The sequence below is a fragment of the Notamacropus eugenii genome, chromosome 2 (assembly GCF_028372415.1).
Source record: "Notamacropus eugenii isolate mMacEug1 chromosome 2, mMacEug1.pri_v2, whole genome shotgun sequence".
Lineage (NCBI taxonomy): Eukaryota > Metazoa > Chordata > Mammalia > Diprotodontia > Macropodidae > Notamacropus > Notamacropus eugenii.
The window spans coordinates 504,120,632-504,138,617 of NC_092873.1; the positions used below are offsets into that span (position 1 = coordinate 504,120,632).

Here is a 17,986-nt window from a genome sequence, read left to right on the forward strand (position 1 = left end):
CTGTTCTGCTCCTGGTATTTTTCCTGGAGTTGTCAGACACAAACACCATATAGACTGTTCCTCGGCCCTTTCTGAAGTCACACTAGCTCTTAGGTATATGACCATCTTCCAGGTGCAATAAAACTTCATGGATGCACCCTCGCAGCAAACATTGGCATCTAACAGACTATGTGATTGTAAGGAGAAGAGACAGACAAGATGTGAGAGTGACAAAGGCAATGTGTGGTGCTGAGTGATGGACTGATCATAGACTTATCCTTTCCAAGCTAAATATTCGCATTCATCAAAAGTGCCGCCCCCAAGGCAAAATGACTACCAGAAGAATTAATGTCAACAAATTAGAGCTCTTCTCTGAGTGTGAACAGTTTGCTGATGACTTGGAGGAAAAGTTGAGCCAACAAACAGCTGGCAGCAGCGGAGTAGAAAAGGCGTGGGCAGCTCTTAGAGATTTGGTGTACAGCACTGCATTTGCTCTTCTGGATCAGAGTACTCACAAACACCAAGACTGGTTTGATGAAAATGATGGGGAAATCCTGAAGCTGCTAAATGAAAAATGAGAACTCCACAGGATTTACCAGCAGGATAGTTCATCCACCTCTAAGAAGGTAGCACTTAATTCCATCAAAAGAAAAGTACAAGCAAAGCTTAGAGAGATGTAGGATTCCTGGCTCAGTAAGAAGGCAGATGAAATTCAGTTTTATGCTGATAGTAACAATCCAAAGTGCTTTTATGATTCCCTGAAAGCTATTTATGGACCAAAAACCTATGGTGCATCACAACTGCTCAGTGCTGATGGAGTCACACTGATTAATGATAAGGACATGATCCTAGAGAGATGGGCTGAACACTTCCATACTGTTTTCAACAGACCATCATCAATCAATGCTGAGGCCACTGACCATATGCCTCAGGTGGAAGTCAGTCTCTCCTTAGCTGAACTTCCAACTGAAGAGGAGGTTTTGAGGGCCATCAGGCTCCTTTCATGTGGCAAAGCACCTGATGCTGACTCTGTTTCAACTGAGATTTACAAGGTAGGGGGACCACTGCTCACACAAAAGCTGACTGAACTTTTCCAGGTTATATGGCAAGAGGAGGTTATCCTCCAGGAGTTCAAGGATGCCTCCATTGTCCATCTCTATAAGGGTAAAGGGAATAGATTGTCCTGAGACAATCACAGGGTGGTCTCTCTCTTAGCCATTGCTGGCAAGATTCTTGCTGGAGTCCTTCTTAACAGGCTAGTGCTATGTTACTGTATGGATGAAGAAGCTGAGGCAAACAGAGAGCAAGTAATTTGCTCAGGGTCACATAGCTACTAAGTGTCTGAGGCTGGATTTAAACTCAGGTCCTCCTGATTTCAGGCCTACTCTACTAAGTGCCTATTATACGCAAGGCACTAAATGGACAAGATGCTAGCAAAACAAAAAAAATAGAGGAGTTCACATTTTTAAGGGGAGTCTATAACACACACACACACACACACACACACACACACACACACACACACACACACACACACACACACACACACACACACACTTGAGTAGGTGTTGTAGAAATGAGAAGAATCCAGCAAGGCTACCCCGAAGACGAGGCACCTGAAGTGGATCCAAGTTTTACAGAACAAATCCTTTATTAAGGGGATTTGTTCTGTGAAGTTTGGATTCAGTCAAAGGGCTGCACTTAAGGACCTAGAGGGTCACAGGTTGCCACCCCTGGACTAGTAGTTCTCAGAGTGTGGTCCAGAGACCCTGAGGTTGAAACTATTTTCATAAAAAACTAGAGATATCTTAATTTTACTGTGGTAAACAGCAAGAGCTGCAACCCACATAACTAAAAACTCTTTGGGATCCTCAAGAATTTTTAGGAGTGTAAAGAGGTCTTAGACCAAAATGTCTGGGAACCACTGCCCTAGACCAGGGAGTGACATGGTCAGTCTATACCTCAGCAATGTCACAAGGACAGCTGTGAAGAAAGCAGATTGGAGAGGGAAGTACCTGGAAGCTGGATGGCCAGCAATGAGTGTCCTCCAGAGAGGAGGGGAAGCTGACAGAGGGTGGAGGCTGTGTGAATGGAGCTAAGACAGACAGAAAAGCTACTGAGAAGGTCCAATCAATAAAGCTTGGTAAATGACAGGGAAGGGGAGCAACAAAGAGGGAAGAATCCAAGGGGCTCTGGGAAGACAGCAGTGCCCATGACGGCAGGAAGAGGAAGAGAGTGAGCTCTATCTTGCACCTGTCGAATCTGAGATGCCCGTAAGACATTTAGAGAGAAATATGTCCAGTAAGCAGTTGGCAGTGCATCACTATTCCTGAATGTCATCTTGTCCCAAATGAAGTGATAGCCCAGTGTCAAGACAGGTAAGTAAAATGACTGAGATGAGTAGTAAAATACTCATAAATCTGTGAAACTGAAAACAAACAAACAAAAACCAACATAACTAGAGTTCAGGAGGAAGTTAGGCCTGGGCAGGAAGAGATTTGGGTAGAAAGATGATATTTGAATCATAGGAGCTGATGAGATTTCTAATAAAAATAGGACACAGGAGTACTGGAGGAGATGGCAGAGGAAGCTGAGAAGGATCGCTGTGACAGGTAACTGGATAACCAGAAAAGGTCACTGGCACATAAGTCAAGGACTGAAGAGGGGGTTATCAGTATCCAAAGCTCCAGAGAAGCTCCAGAGAATCAAGACTGAGAAAAGGCCATTGATTTAGCACTCAACAGATGCATGATAACATCTGACAAAGCAGCTTCCGTTGAATGGGGGGCTGCACGCAAGCACAGGCAGCCAATGCAGACCAAGGCTCCTAGGAGTCTGGTGGTGAAAGGGAGAAGATGGATTCATTTTTAAATAACTGCAAGTAGCTTCCTTCCTCTCTTTCAAGCAGCCCTCTTTCCTCATGAAAATGTAAGAGCCTTGAGGACAGGGACTATCTTGACTGCTAGTATGTATATCTTGAGTGCACAGTGCTCAGCTCAGGGGTGGGGAAGCTGAGGCCTCAAGGCCACATGGGGCCCACTATGTCCTCAAGTGGGGGCCCCTTGACAGAACAGACCCCCTCAATAAAAGGATTTGTTCTGTAAAACTTGGACTCAAAGGGCCGCACCCAAGGACCTAGAAGGCCACATGTGACCTCAAGGTCACAGGTTCCCCACCCTGGTCTAGAACATAGTTACATATTTAATATATGCTCTATCTACCTAATAAAAAAGCAAGAAAAGAGGGTCAATAAAGCCATTTTTTTTAATGCATAGAAGAGAACAGAAGGAAGATCAGAAGGAAACAGACAAGGACAGCTTTGAAAATAACATGTTCAATCTATCATATACATTTTAAAGTAAACTGCATGCAACAGATCTCAAGTTTCACATATAATTCTTTTTCTGTTCTTTTTTAAGATTTCATTTATCTTTTTCTGAACTTAAGAAATAAAACAAGCATTCCCATAACATAGAACAGATAGAAAGGTAAATGTAGTTGAAAATGCAAATCTATTATGTTCAATTTGCTATTCCTTTTAAATATATAACACAGTCATCATGTAACTTTTTTTTCCTTTTTTCTTCCCTCCCCATACTACCCTAGAGATGGCTACCATTAGAAACAAATATGTATGTGTGCGTGTGTATATGTGTATACACACACGTGTACATAAAACCATTCCAAATACACTTCTATTTGTCAGTTCTTTCTCTGGATGCAGACAGCTTCTCCTTTGTATGTCCTCTTTTTCTGTACATTTTTGTACTATGAAATTCAGAATTAGAAAAAAAATGATCTCTATTCTCTATGGAAAATGCAAGAAACTGTCAGGACTCTGATCATCAGGGTGACAGTGCTTGGAAATCCTGGCTTCTTAAGCCCTGTTTTATCCACACAGCCCTGGAAGCCACTTCTGATGCTGGGATTCTGGTCCTCTAACAGTTTTTCACACCACGTTCAATCACAATAGTTACATTCAAATAAATTATAGTATGGGCCTAAACTGAGTTAATAGACCAACTTATAAATGCTTTATTTTTAAGAGTCACATCAAAAAAATTACCTTAACTGAGTTTTATTATTATCGACAAGAGAAACGCAATCACTTCATAGTATCTTGCTTTCATCGAAGCATCATGTGATCAGTAAATGGTCTATGTTTGAACCTCCATGGACATTTTAGTTACCAACAAACCAGGACTAAAAATACAGACATCCTATATAGAGTGTTCTTTTAATGTGCCTATTTTAAAATAATTTTATTCAAGGTAACTAGCATTTTAAAACAAGTCGTTTCAGTTATTAAAAGGAATGAGCATTTACTTTCAAAATTCATTTATGTAGAATACCTCATTATCTAATGACACCAAATAAATGAGACATTAATGGAAAATGCAGTATCATATTATAGAACATAACTACGTAAATGTAATCTAACCAGGAATAATAACAACTCACATTTATACATCAAATTAAGGTTTATGAAGTGCCTTCTTCTCCCTGAATAAGGAGTGCAAGTATCATTACTGGTATTTCAGACAGGAGATGACTCCCCACTCAGTGACATGACTACTGAGGTCACACAGCACATATGGGGTGAGGTTGGAACCTTGATCTTCCCAAGTCCAGGCCACGGCTCTTTGCATTCCACTGATACTCTCCAAGTTCACCAAGGAGCCTCTAAAATTACCAAAATTTTACCTCCAAATAAGCTTTTAGAGTTATGAAAGCTATGCACCTTTTGCTACATACTTGTAGAAATCAAGCGTTTCCACAAGTCTGCCAATAAATGCCAAATGTTTGCAAGTTTCGTTTTAAGGGCTACATTCAAGAGCACACCGCAAGTCAAGCTTCTAAATGTAGAGCAAGTACAGGTCAATAAAGCACTTTCTTCCTCAAGGTGTACTCAGTTACCAAATATCAGAAGAGCAAGGATCTGTCTACTGAGATTCAAAACACATAAACCCTTGACTAAAGACAAGTTCTCCCCCTGGTGGAACTTACATGGATATTCTGAAATATGGCTAAGATGAATAATAAAGGACATTTTGTTATCAGTGGTAAGAAGGCCTTGCTCCAAGAAGTACATGTTAAAAACCTAACTAACACAAAGCCTATGTCATGGACTTGGCTCATCACTGCATCACCAAGAAACTGCTCGAACTGTGCCATATTAGCAACTAATAGTACCGAGAGAATAGGAACAAATTGATACTGTAAATTTTCTGACACTTTCTTTAATACAATGACAGTTAACTTTAAATAGTTTTGTAAGGTTTGCAAACCACTTTACACCACTTGATATTCTCCAGTATTTACCAAAATCAGCACCTCAATGACTATCTCCTAATCAACAGAAGATGTTTCATTTAAAACTCCTATTTTATTTTTCTATTGATAAAGGAAAATGTGAAAGAATATCATAACCTCATAGCCAATTCTCCCACTATTATAAGCACAACAACGAAAGTTAAAGAAAAGCATTTCCTTAGAGTGTTCAAGCACGATGTCACTGATGATACATCAAATAATGTGATACTTCATGTAAAGTATTCTAAATAAATATAAAACTATACTTTGATGGTCTTTTCAAATTACAAAAGGGTCCTATTTTTATATATAACTTAGATTAAAGATAAGGAAATAATGTATTAATTGAGCAATAAAAGCCAACTGAATTCTGAAGTAAAGAATTGAAAGGATTCATTTTTACAAAGGAAACAGTTTAGAGGTTTGATTTAAAGCCAACAGGAGGTTTTTGGATGGAAGGAGAGTTTTATACTAAGTAGAAATGGCAGATAGATTAGACTTTGTGCAGACTAGAAAAAAAGAGTGAGAAGAACAAATTTCCAATCTTTTAAAAATAGGAAGCCAAAGAATATGCGCCGGGAAAAGTCGATGGTTTAGCCACAGAACCATAAAGCAAAAAGCTCGGCACACAACAGTTCTGTGGGGGGATTTCTCTGTGATGAGACTAAGATATGGATCACAGTAGCATGGGACAGCCAAGGGGAAGGAAATTCTTTCCTTAGGGAAGGGAACAAGCATTTAATAAGTGCTTACTACATGCCAGACTCTGTCGTGCTTCACAAATATTTTCCCATTTGATCCTCAGTCAAAGGTGGGTGCTATTATTATCCCCATTTTACAGATGAGGAAACTGAGGCAGACAGATTAAGTGACTTGTCCAAGATGACACAGCTAGTAAGGGTCTGAAGTAAGATCTGACTGCAGGGCTTCCTAACTCCAGGGCTCCATCTACTATGCCACCTAACTTTCCTTAGGATAAACCAGCATCAGAAAATTTGTAAGCTATCAGATAACAAACACAATACTTTCCCCAGACGAAGCACTTTATATCTAACCCTGCTTTACAGCAACAAAGCAGCTTATGGTTGAGCATCAGCAGTCAAAAGCGTCAAGAATGGCAGGTGCATCGTTACGCAATATATACCTTTTTCAGTTAAACTACTTTGTTAGCTGTCTTGAATTTTCCACATAGGAAAGATAGGAGAAGAGCATTACTACTGGCCTGCTATTGGAGAACAGGGAGATAAGGTCAGGGAAGGTTCAAGGACACAGGAGGAAAGGGCCAGCCCCACCCCATTATGCTGAACAGCAGCTTCTCTCTCCCACGGGTACCTGGATCTCCAGTTCAGCGATGTGCTGCCGCAGCTCGGCCACAGCAGCAATGCCGTCTGCTTCTCGGAGACGCACCGCCATCACTTCCTCTTTATTCTGCAGACGGGGAGAAAACAATGCAAAATGTACACATTTCTCTGTCTTCTAAATTCAGAAAGCATAAAAAGGTACATTGCTAAGGAAAAGGAATAGGACACTACCTCATGAACTTAAAAATGTTTTTAAGTGTCATGCTATTATATCTCAATAGTATGCCTTTATGCCTTTAAATAAATTTTGCTATTTGTCTTGATATAATTTTCCATGGTTGCATTTGAAGGTGGAGGCGTAGTCAGTCAAGCTACAGAAACTGCGGCCACTGCATTTTGTAGCATCCTCTTGCACTCCAAATAATAACATCTATGATGGTGGTAGTGGTGAAAGGCAATAAAGTGAAAATGAGAAAGGTCCCCTAACCCCAGACTCTTGACAAAGGAACAGTTTTTGCTATTTTGGGTTATATCAGTAAAAATCAGAAATCTAAGTTTAAAAAGCTTTTACGTTATAGCCTATGTACCATGATAACATGACAAAACAATTCTCTCATAGCTCACCCCGAAAAAAGACCTTAAATTTGCAGTCCTGCAATAACACCTCTAGAACAGCGTACCAGTACTCTTCCAACAACTCAGTGACTGATAGGAAGGGAGTAAAGTTTATCTTACTTGGTCAAGAAAGCCAGGTTATTAACGTTAACTTGGATCAAGGCATTTACTATCTAGAGACACTCTAGTGAGACCCTGCTGTTAATTCTGGAAGAGCTACAATCCCGATCCTACACACACTACGCACGGAAGAGCCCTCATAAACCTGCTAGTCAACAGGATGCTTCCATCATAATACAACAGTTACATGCTCTAATGTTTGAGAGGGGCTCTTCTAAAGGCTAGTTCAGTTTTGATATTTTTGCCTGTCTTTATAAAATTGTAAACTTGGAGAATTAAAGGATTGAGTCTCTACATTTACGTATGACAGATGTTTAATTAGGTACAGACTAGCATTTAATAAATGTCTTTCATTTGATGGACTAACAAGTATGAATTAGAAATAGATTTCCCTACAAAGATTTTGGAACCAAAAAAAAAGTTTTGAGTTCAGATTAGGGATTGTGAGGAAAATCATTCAGACACTTAATAATGTATTTTAGCTGCTCCCTGTATAATGTTTTTTCCTTCATGAAGTGATTTTCAAATATAGCTTTGGTAAAAAACTGACAAAAATAGAAATAGAAAGTTCTATGCTTTATCATATTTGTATTTATTACATTATACATATTACATATTTATTTACATATAACATACTATATTTATATATAACATAATAACATAACACTTATTTATTATATATAATGCTTCTAAAATAAAAAGTTCTGTGCTTTTTGTACTGTGTGTGATGATAAAAAACAATTTTTAAATTCTCAGGGCTTCATGTTCACCAATCAAGTTTACTGTTATAATCTAATATGCATTTATATGAAGTAAGTCATATTTAGCATTTGAGGACACGATGATTTCAAAAATGATTCTAACATATTGTTAACTCCATCCATTATGATGGACTGTCCAAGTCTAGAATTCAATGCTGTTAGAACAGCTGAAAGCTCCAGCGTTACTGTTCCTGACTCCTCGGCTTTTCCTCTTAATTGACCTGGTATTGAAGCACTTTATTCTCTTCAGTCTCAGTCGCTACCTATCTGCGTGCCTTGCTATTTTCCAATTAGAATGGAAGCTCTCTACAAGTAGGGACTGCCGCTGCTTTCATTTTATTTGAATCCTTAAAGTCTATTCAAGTTTCATGGTTCTACTAGGTGCTAGATACTGACTGACTGAACGCAGTGCCAGAACAATGAAATACTCTATGGCTGTACCAAGATACGCCATGTGAAAGACTTAACTATCTAAGATAAATAGCTCATTAAAAAACAAAGCTGGGCACTTGGGCACATAAAGCAAAGGTGACTCTCAGAGATACACAGAAATCATGACACAGACTGCAAGGGCCTAACTAATCCATTCTCCGAGAAGGTTCTGGGGGTACACGAGAGTCATCACTTAGAATAGATTTCACAGATTCATTGAGTAAATAATGACAAACTACAGTCCTGACTATTGCCAGTATATAATAAGCTTTTAATCTGTTCATTTCATTGACACAAAGAAAATCATTTTCCTCAAGAAATAATAAATTATTGACTGCCCGATAAAAGTCATTTTGATTAATAAAATGCTAAGTAAAGCCTTTGACAAATTACATTAATTCCAGCAACTCTGTTATAAAAATAACCAAGTCAAGGATTCTTAACGTGGTGTCTAAGAACCCAAAGGGTTCATGGATACAGTAGATTTCGAGAAGTCTGTAAACTTGGATGAGGAAAAAAAATTGCACCTTTATTTTCAGTAATGTCTAATTGAAACTTAGCATTTTCTTCAAATAGGAATTCTTTTTCCAATGCTATTCCAAGAAGAGGTCCACAGACTTCCCCAGAATGCCAGTAGGATCCAGGACACAAAAATGGTGGAGAAGTGCAGCTTTCAGTCAAACTTAAGCTCAGCATGTCACCTTGGCTCCAAGGCCTGACTGAGGCCTGTCTGGGCCTGGGTCGCTGCCTGAGTGTGAATGCTGGCAAGCCCGTCAACTTCCACTTCCTCATCTTAACCTCAGGATGGATACCACCAGCCTATGAGCTCAGCAGTGAGGGCTACTGGGAGGGCCATGAGACACTTTACACACCTATTCTGAAAACTACACAAAGGCAGCAAGTGACCCAGAGAAGTCATACAAGTTAAACTGGTGTAACTTCATTCTCTGGGGGAAAATTAGCTAAGTTATTTCTCAAAAAGCTACTTGCTGGTGTGCCCAAATTTCAGCCTCCCATACAGATTTCTGCCACTGGAATTGTAGCAGTTCTACATATTTATAAGGATGTAATTTCATCTCTGGCTTTTCGTGACACTGATAAACCACTTGAACTTCACTCAGGTTTGCAATGTCACCAGAACTAGTTGATGGAATTGCAGCTTTATATGAACCACTGAAAGGCTGTTATTTTCTTATCACAGAACAGGAAAGTTGGGAGGAATAGCTAAGGGTCATCATTCCCTCCCTATTTCTAAGCAGACCTACAACCAAACCAGGCCCGGAAAGATTAATATCTAACCTATTTTTTAGAAGTTCTGTTGCCCTCAGTAATTCATTTTTAGGGGTTACAAATCCTCACTGTCATGTGTTTAGAGACTTCAGAAAAGTAACTGAACTACTTCCCCATCATAAAGCTTTCTTCCTTTCTTTAAAAAAATTGTTTTTGGGGGAAGGGGTGGGGTGTGTGCAGAAAGCCAAATGGGAAATAAAAGAAAAGTTTTTGTCTTGATGTAGACATGAACAGATTACCCAACAAACTATGGACTTTACAGAATATTTATTTGTGCTTACATAAATAAAATATTCTAGTATCAAATAGTCTGGCATAACGAATTGAGAACAGGTCTCAGGGTCTGGAAGACCTGGCCGGGTTTAACTCTTACCCCTGGCACATATACCAGCTGTGTGATCATGATCCTTCACTTAACCTCTCAGTGCCCAAGGCAACTAGAAGATACAAGTTACAGAACAGTTGCCTATGTATTAATGGAGGTTACTACAATGAATGAAATCACAGTTTAACGAAAGAAAAAACTAGCATCAAACTACTCTAAAGCGAAAAAACGGCAGGAGCAGCAGCTGCAGTGAGGCTCAGCTGAGAAGCCAAGTGCTGTCACTGGAATAGGGGCTCAGCCCCTCCAATTCTCAGGCAACTCTCTAAGCCTGAAGGCTCTTCACTTTGTGTGGGTCACCCCTAGGGCAGGCGCTTTGTGAAGCCTTCTCAGTCATGTTTTTAAATGCATAAAGTATGTGGGATTACAAAGGAAACCTACTATATGGAAATATAGTTCTCAAAATATTAAAAGTACAAGATGAAGGTCCCCAGACAAAGGACTCCTGCTTTAAGACTTTGTTACAGAGCAGGCATTGATATGGGTTAGAGTAAAGGAAAATTTCTCATCAGGAGTTCACTATTCCAATGGAATCATAGATCTGGTCTCCCCAACTCTCCCCTACATCCCCCAAATAATAAAAATCTGGCTAAAAGGCGAGCATCCTTCTAAGCATATCTGTTTAGGGTCTGCAAGACCACTGGTTCACCTGTGGGTTTTTAAGAATATGGCCAAAACAGAATGTAACATTGGTGGGGAGTAGGAAGGATGTTTTAAAAATGCAGTACAGTGGACAGAACATCAGGCTTGGGATCAGGGAGACTCATCTTCATGAGTTCGAATCCTGCCTCAGACACTTACTTTACAGTTAAAGAAACTGAGGCCAACAGGATTAAGTGACTCGCTCAGGGTCACACACAGCTAGTAACAGGGTACTAGGCCAGTCTTCCAGAGTTCAAATCCAGTCCCAGGCACTGACTAGCTGTAAGTAAGTAAAGTAAAAGTAAGTAAGTAAGTAAAAAAATCTAAATAAAGATTTGGAGGCTGAGGTGCCCAGACCTGTGACTTCTTTAGCATAGAAAACTCTCAGTGAGGAAAGTCCCCATTACCAGGTGAATCAGAACCTGCTGCACAACCTCAAAGTCTTAGGAGAGTTGCCTGGGATGCTGATAGGTCAAGGGACTTATCCGTGGTCACAGGGCCAGAACTCAAGACTTCCTAGTCCTGGCTCCCCATATCCCACTATGTAGTCTCTGAAGGACAGTAAGGAGCTTTAGTGCACTGAGAGAACAGTCTGGAGCAGGGTCAGTGATGCTGGCAGCCTGAAGCTGAGCTCCTGCAGTGGCCTCTCTGGGCACATCAGACCTTGCTCTGGATAGGACACAGGAGAAGAAAGGCAGGTGAGCATATCACTCAGGTTCCCGAATCAGCATGAGGCAGCCTCCCCTTACCTTGTACTCTGTCTCAGCTTGCCTGCGCCTCGCTTCACTCAACTGGGTGAGTAATTCTCTGTTCTCAGTGGAAAGACACTGGACCTTCCCCTGCAGGCTGCTCACCTCCTGCTCTGCCCTCCTTAAATGGTTGCTATTGATTTGGTTCTAATAATTAAAAAAATATAAAAGCGAGACAGAAGTAAGACAGGAAACACTGAAAAGCTCTGACACATTCATTCAGTACTTACCCATTTTACTATGCAAGGCTTTAAAAATTTTTGTACCATTCATATACCAACTGAACTTAATACATACTTGAAAACTTTATGAAAAAAATTTTAAAATAGAATATTGAAAGACAGTCAAAACTTCTAGTCTGACTAGAAATCTAATATTTAACTATGAAAGTATTGGAGGTGAGAGATTAAAACCAACATTTTAGCTTAGTTTGTCATTTCTGCAATAACCAAACTGAACCTTCAAAAAGTGCCCCCTTCTTAAAACATATATTGTCATTAATACGCACAGTCTAATAATTAACAAGCACCAAGGTTTGCTATTATTTCAAGTCTAAAAGGAAATTTTACAATTATACAAATATAAATTCTTCTAAGGGACTTCAGGGAGCAAGTCTGCTCTTTTCTCTTCTACCAATGAGGAAGAAATCCACACTAATGGGTCCATCAAAGATCTATCAAAGCCTAAGCCCTGAAAGAAGGAAGGAACTGAAGAAAGGGCAGTGGCAGAGGAGTGGAAGATCTCACTCTCCCCAGCCCATGGAAATCCCATTGCAGGACAAGGACCTTTCCCCTCCCTCACTCTTGTCATCTGAGACCTGTGTATCCTGGGAGCAGCCCAACAGTCCCCTCACCAGAGCCTCAGGTCACATGCTCTCACATAAAGAGAGTAAGATGGCAATCTGATGGTGAAAAGCTGCACAAGAACAACTTCTATCAGTTTGGGAGGCCCAGCAAGTCCCCAAACCACGAGGAAAACCACGCAGCAGCACACTTATCAGCAGTGTGGCAATACCACCAGCTAGCCACCAGCCTGGCATGGGTCTCTCAAGGGAATCAAGGTGTTCTGGGATGGCTTTCTGTCCCTGACCCAAGTATGGAGAGCCTTTGCTGGATAAACTCTTCTGACACTGAGATTCCTTCTAAGGAGTCCTTTATTCCCAAGATGGAACAAATCTGAAAACCAGCTTTTCATAACAAGTGCCCACATGCAGAGCACATGCGATAGAATAGTTACCTGGTTTAAGGGTGCCCCCTGCTGACTGAATAAAAACAATTCTGAAAATCAAAATCCCCATCAGGTATTCCTGAAATATGGTTCCATACCCCAATACACAACATAAAAACAAATGTATTTCTAAAAACTTTTGCTATCAAAATGTACTGTACCATCATAATAACTAAATCAAGTTGGCTTAAACTTGGTCTTACTTGGAGAGAAGCAGGATCTTTTGTCTAGTATTTTTAACATGACAAACAGTGAGCTGGTGTGGCTGATCTTTGGTAACTGTTTCAGAGTCTTCCTACTACTCCTTCTTGCCTCAAAAAAATAACATCTTAAAACCTTTTTAGACATAAAAATATTACAGCCTAAGTGAACCACCATTAAAGCCTTAGAGCAAACATCATTTGTCCATAAGCATTTATTTGGTTTGCTACACAAACATCCTTCATTCATAAATTTAATTAAGACTTAGTTTTCCCATCATACCTGTGTTTCCACTTCCATCATTCTTTGTTTTATCTCTTTTATCTCTGCTTGGGTTTCAGCCTCTCTAAGCCTTATGGTCATCAGCTCATCTTGTAATTCATTCATCGCATTCTTCCTGGGTGGATCTTTCCATCTCCCAGTAGTTCGAGCTAGATGGCGCTAAAACACCGAATAGTATGAGTCTTATCATTCTAGGAAGAAAGGCAATACACCACATACAAGTTCTTCAAACCAACTGAAAGCCATTACAACAGACTGTCCAAGTTAAACAAGAATTTCAATGAATATAATACTGTTCAAATAAGTTAAAGATTATTTCATTCTATAATAAAAACGTGGTGGAAAAAATATTTATCATAACAAGATTTTACCCTTCAGGTATTTTCATTCTAGGATCAATCAATTTTAAGCTAGAGCCATATGAAATGTTCACCATACCACCCCTCTGCTGGGAGCATGATACTGGCCAAGACTGGATGTCCTGTAAGTATAAAGTGTATCAGAGTGTATTACAAAGGAATTCTTTAGAAAGTTATAAATCCAAGGTAGTATTTCTTTCAATTGGTTTATGACTCAGATTTCTTGGTTCCAAAGGTGAGAGGAGGAATCCCATTCTTAAATGCTTTCATCTGACTGAATTCATTTTGAGTTCTGTAGGTCCTATCATCCCTCCCTACCATCCCTACCATCCCTCACCCCCAGCCCCCAGGCCTACCCCAAGGCCCACAGTTACAAGGTAGGAAGGAGTACCCACCTGCCAATGTTCTTCCAAATCCTTCACCTGCTGCCTAAGCTCTTTTAAACCCATCAAAGCTTCGGCTTCCCTCAGTTTCACTGCGATTAATTCCTCCTGAAGACTTGCAATATTATTCTCATCAGGCAAGGAATTGTTTCTCTGAAACAAGAAAAAAAAGTCAAACCTCAACCACTCATGGACTACTCTACCTGAGAGCTACTTTGCAGCAGCCCCCAAGCTTGGTAGTAAGAATACTCGGTCTGCCAATGCAGAGGAAGAACTGCTCTGCAATGAATAATCTTCGAGACATTCCTGGGACAATGAGGAGGGTCACAGAAGCAGTGTGCATCACAGGTGAGACTTGAACCGGGTCTTCCTGACTTCCAGGTCAGCTCTTTATGCTACTGGTTCACATTCTTTTACTTTGTAATCGTTATTTTAAGGGGGGGAGAAATGCACTGCTCTTTCCTTTGTCTGTCACCTATGTCACATGAGCCCTGATGGAGTTTGCAGACTGGCCACGGCCAGAAGGCCAGCCATAAGAGAGACAGTGTCACTGTGGCTTTACTCCTCAGAGAGAAGCTCCACCAGCAAGGGGATGAGAATGTGTTGTCTCTTACATATTAGCTAGTGAAGATTTCAAATCTGGTTTCAAATTTCATAATGCTGTGATTCCATTATCGATTATTCAATAATCAATTCTTCATCATTAGCTGAGGATAAATGGCTCAAGTGGTCATTTTCCCTACAATTCATTTCTATATTCAATATTTTATACTATCACCAATAGGACTGAGGCATGATGGTACAACTGAAAGAGCGCTGGGCTGGAATCCAACTCCAACACTTCCTGTGTGACCTTCCTGGGCAAGGTCCTTCACCTCTCTGGGGCCTAACTTTCTCAAGGAGTGGGGTGGGGAGAGAATGAATGAATCAACCTAACAATCAAGAAGCATTTATTTAAATAGCACCATGGGATACAAAGAAAGAAGTGGATGCTTACATTCTATCAGAGGAAATAACATACACATATATAAATGGAAAATATATACAAATTTATACCAAGTAAATACGAGATAATTTTTTGGGGGAAAAGGCTAACTAGCAGTTGTGGTAATCAATCCTAAACTGACAAAACTCTTTTGAATGGCTATGAATCTCTTCCAGGAGTTCTGAAATGTTCTAGGGCTTGATGCAACCAGCCATGTCGAGTCCACAAGAGGTCCTTAGTAAGTATTTGTTGCCTGGATAATGATGACTCGCTCATCGGCTTTTCCATGTTATACATTCCTGTATCTTTTACTCCACTTTTTGTGAACAAGTGATAACTAGTCATACGCTGCAGTCCACTTAATAACATGTCCCTGAGTGCGTTACAATTTTAATTTCTAAAATCATGGCAGTCATGAGTTATAAAGCCTCATTTTGTTACCAAGAAAATACCACTCCATTAAAGTAATAGGTTTTTGTGGCACCAACTAGTTTGGCATGAATGAAAATACTGTACAATTTATCAAAGGTGACTTGGCAAAATTTCCTCATATTACCCAACTCTGGACTCAGCTCACTCACACACACTCTCTCTCTCTCTTTCTCTCTCTCACTTCAGTCTCTTTCTCCTTCTGTCCTTCCCATTTCCCATTCCTGCTTCCTTCCCTTTCCCTCTCTCTTCTTCTCTTTCTTAAGTCCCTTCTTGCTCCCCCTCCACCCCATCTCCCTACAGACATACAAAAACATTGTGAGGGTCAAGTCTGAGTGATATGAGATTTTCTTTCACTTTAGTCTACCAATACAGATAGGCAGACTGTCTTCTGAATCACCATAGATTTCAGGGAGAAAGGTTCATAGTCTTGAGGGCTCAGTGAATCATTCCAATATCATCTCTGAATAGGAATGCTTGCAAAATAAGACCCATTTGGTCTCCAGGCAGGACATCCTCCAAGACAGTAGCAAACACTTAAAGTAAATAGAGTTCTTCCTTTCCATTGCTGTCTTAATATTCACTGATTATTAAAACTATCCTCATAATTCTATCTATTGTAGAATCTTTTATAAGTTTAAATGAAGGGTAGGAGACACTAAATCGTAATGACTAGCATTTATATAGCACTTCTATTTGCCAGGTACTGCCAAGCACTTTACAGTTATTATCGTATTTGATCCTCACGATAAACCAAGAGGTAGGTGCTATTATCCTCATTTTCCAGATGAGGGAACTGAGGCAAACCAGTATCTGAGTCCAGATTTGAACTCAGGTCTTCCTAGGCCCAGCAAGCTGCCTAAGAAGAAAACCTTTAAGTCTGCACATTGCTCTATCACAAGGACAGTCAAATGTTCTATTCTTCCTACTTTCAGTGTGTTATGTTTAAAGGCTGGCTGACCAAGTGCACCGTGCTTATAGATTTAGAACTGCACAGGACCTCAGGGTATTCCAGTCCGGTCCTCTCATCTTACAACTGAGGAACCTAAGGCCCAAGGAGCTAAGAGACATGCACAAAGTTACCCAAGCAGTAACTCGCAGGAGCAAGATCTGACCCCAGGTCTTCAGACTCCAAAGTCAGCACTCATTTGACAATTCCAGGTTCACAGTGTCACTGACAAATCCTTGGCTGGGCATGAATTAGCCTTGAGGGCCTCTCACCTTCCTTCAGGACAACTAGGAGACTCTGGGATGCTACAGATAAAGATGATTTCCTTTTCTCTTGAAAGAACTTTGGATCTGAAATGCTTGCATAAGTATCTGATAGACTCAAGTATTGTGCCACACCACATTATAAGCTAATTATTCAAAGTAAGCACCACATTTGGTTGGAAAGAATCCTTATAACTGAGGCAAAAACAGTATCACACAATTAGTATTTCTCAACCAAAGGAAAAATGGGAGAAATGATGAAAACCTTTTTAGTAAAGGTATCATCAGATACCAGCATCAATCCATATATGAACACGAGTATGACCTCTGTGGCCTGGATCACAAAAACACATAGCTATTGGTACACCAAAAATAAGTCAGTAATAAATCCATTACCAAGTATCTTAATGCATTAACTGTTGGATTTGCTCAAGTTTGTGTTATTTAAGATTGTCTTTTTAAATACTAGGGAGTATGTGTCACACAAAGCAATTTTTGTCTTGTAATTGATGATAAACTACTCCATATGGCAATGAATACACAACAAATCAAACCACAGAGATGTTTCTAGGGTTTCTTTGGAAATAAAACAGCAACTATGTAAAACCCAATGGGCTTTTTCCATTTTGCTTTAGATGCTAGGACATCCAGAAATCAATTCAGGGTTCAAATGGTATTTAGCTTCTCTCAAGTCCCTGGCAAGACTGACAGGGTACAAGCCCAAACCGAGACCTCTGTCCCTTGGCCCAGGAATATGGTGAGGTGGGAGGAGGGGAGATTGGTCCCATCTGTTTGAAGGCCTCCCCCCCTTCTCCGAAAGCCTCGCCTTGAGGGCTCCTAGGATTCCCCTATCAAAATCCTATTGTCCGGACTATCTACATTCCAGTTTGACCAGTTTTGGTCACATTTGTCTGAAAGGTCCTGGAAAGTCTTGCCTTCTGGGCTCCTTATAGTATTCTCTTGAGGTCCATATTGCCCAGTCAGGATACTCCCCATCCTTGATCCTTGCCTACTGTCTGGACAAGCGGCCACTCCCATTAAGATCTTTCCTGGATTTGATCTATGTTCCAGGCTGACCTCCCCTTTCAAGACCATCCCTGGGATCCCAGATTCTTCCCTCAGTCTTTTCTGTATATAAGATCCATCTCACCTCCATAAAGGTGCTCAGATTCAATCCAGCTGAGACTCTGTCTAGCTGAGATGATATCTGGCCTGCTTGTTAATACAGGTGTTATAAATGCTTAGGTTCCTAAAGAGTCAACCCAATACAGTGAATCTTTGATAAATTTTGTTTTTCTTTGGCTTAAAGAAGGTTTGAGTCGAA

General features: G+C 40.3%; 1 protein-coding gene across 13 annotated transcripts in view; it reads right to left on the bottom strand.

Moving 5' to 3' along the window:
* EVI5 (ecotropic viral integration site 5) overlaps positions 1-17,986 on the bottom strand; it is a 237,682-nt gene that overhangs the window by 82,394 nt on the left and 137,302 nt on the right. For all 13 annotated transcript variants that reach the window (XR_011975757.1, XR_011975758.1, XM_072649091.1 and 10 more), the window contains 4 exons: positions 14,049-14,189; positions 13,295-13,453; positions 11,585-11,731; positions 6,625-6,720 (listed from right to left, as the gene is read on the bottom strand). Coding sequence is in view for 11 of the 13 variants with exons in the window: in XM_072649091.1 (XP_072505192.1) it covers positions 6,625-6,720; positions 11,585-11,731; positions 13,295-13,453; positions 14,049-14,189 (543 nt within the window). In the remaining 2 variants the exon portion in view is untranslated. The remainder of the gene's footprint in view (positions 1-6,624; positions 6,721-11,584; positions 11,732-13,294; positions 13,454-14,048; positions 14,190-17,986) is intronic.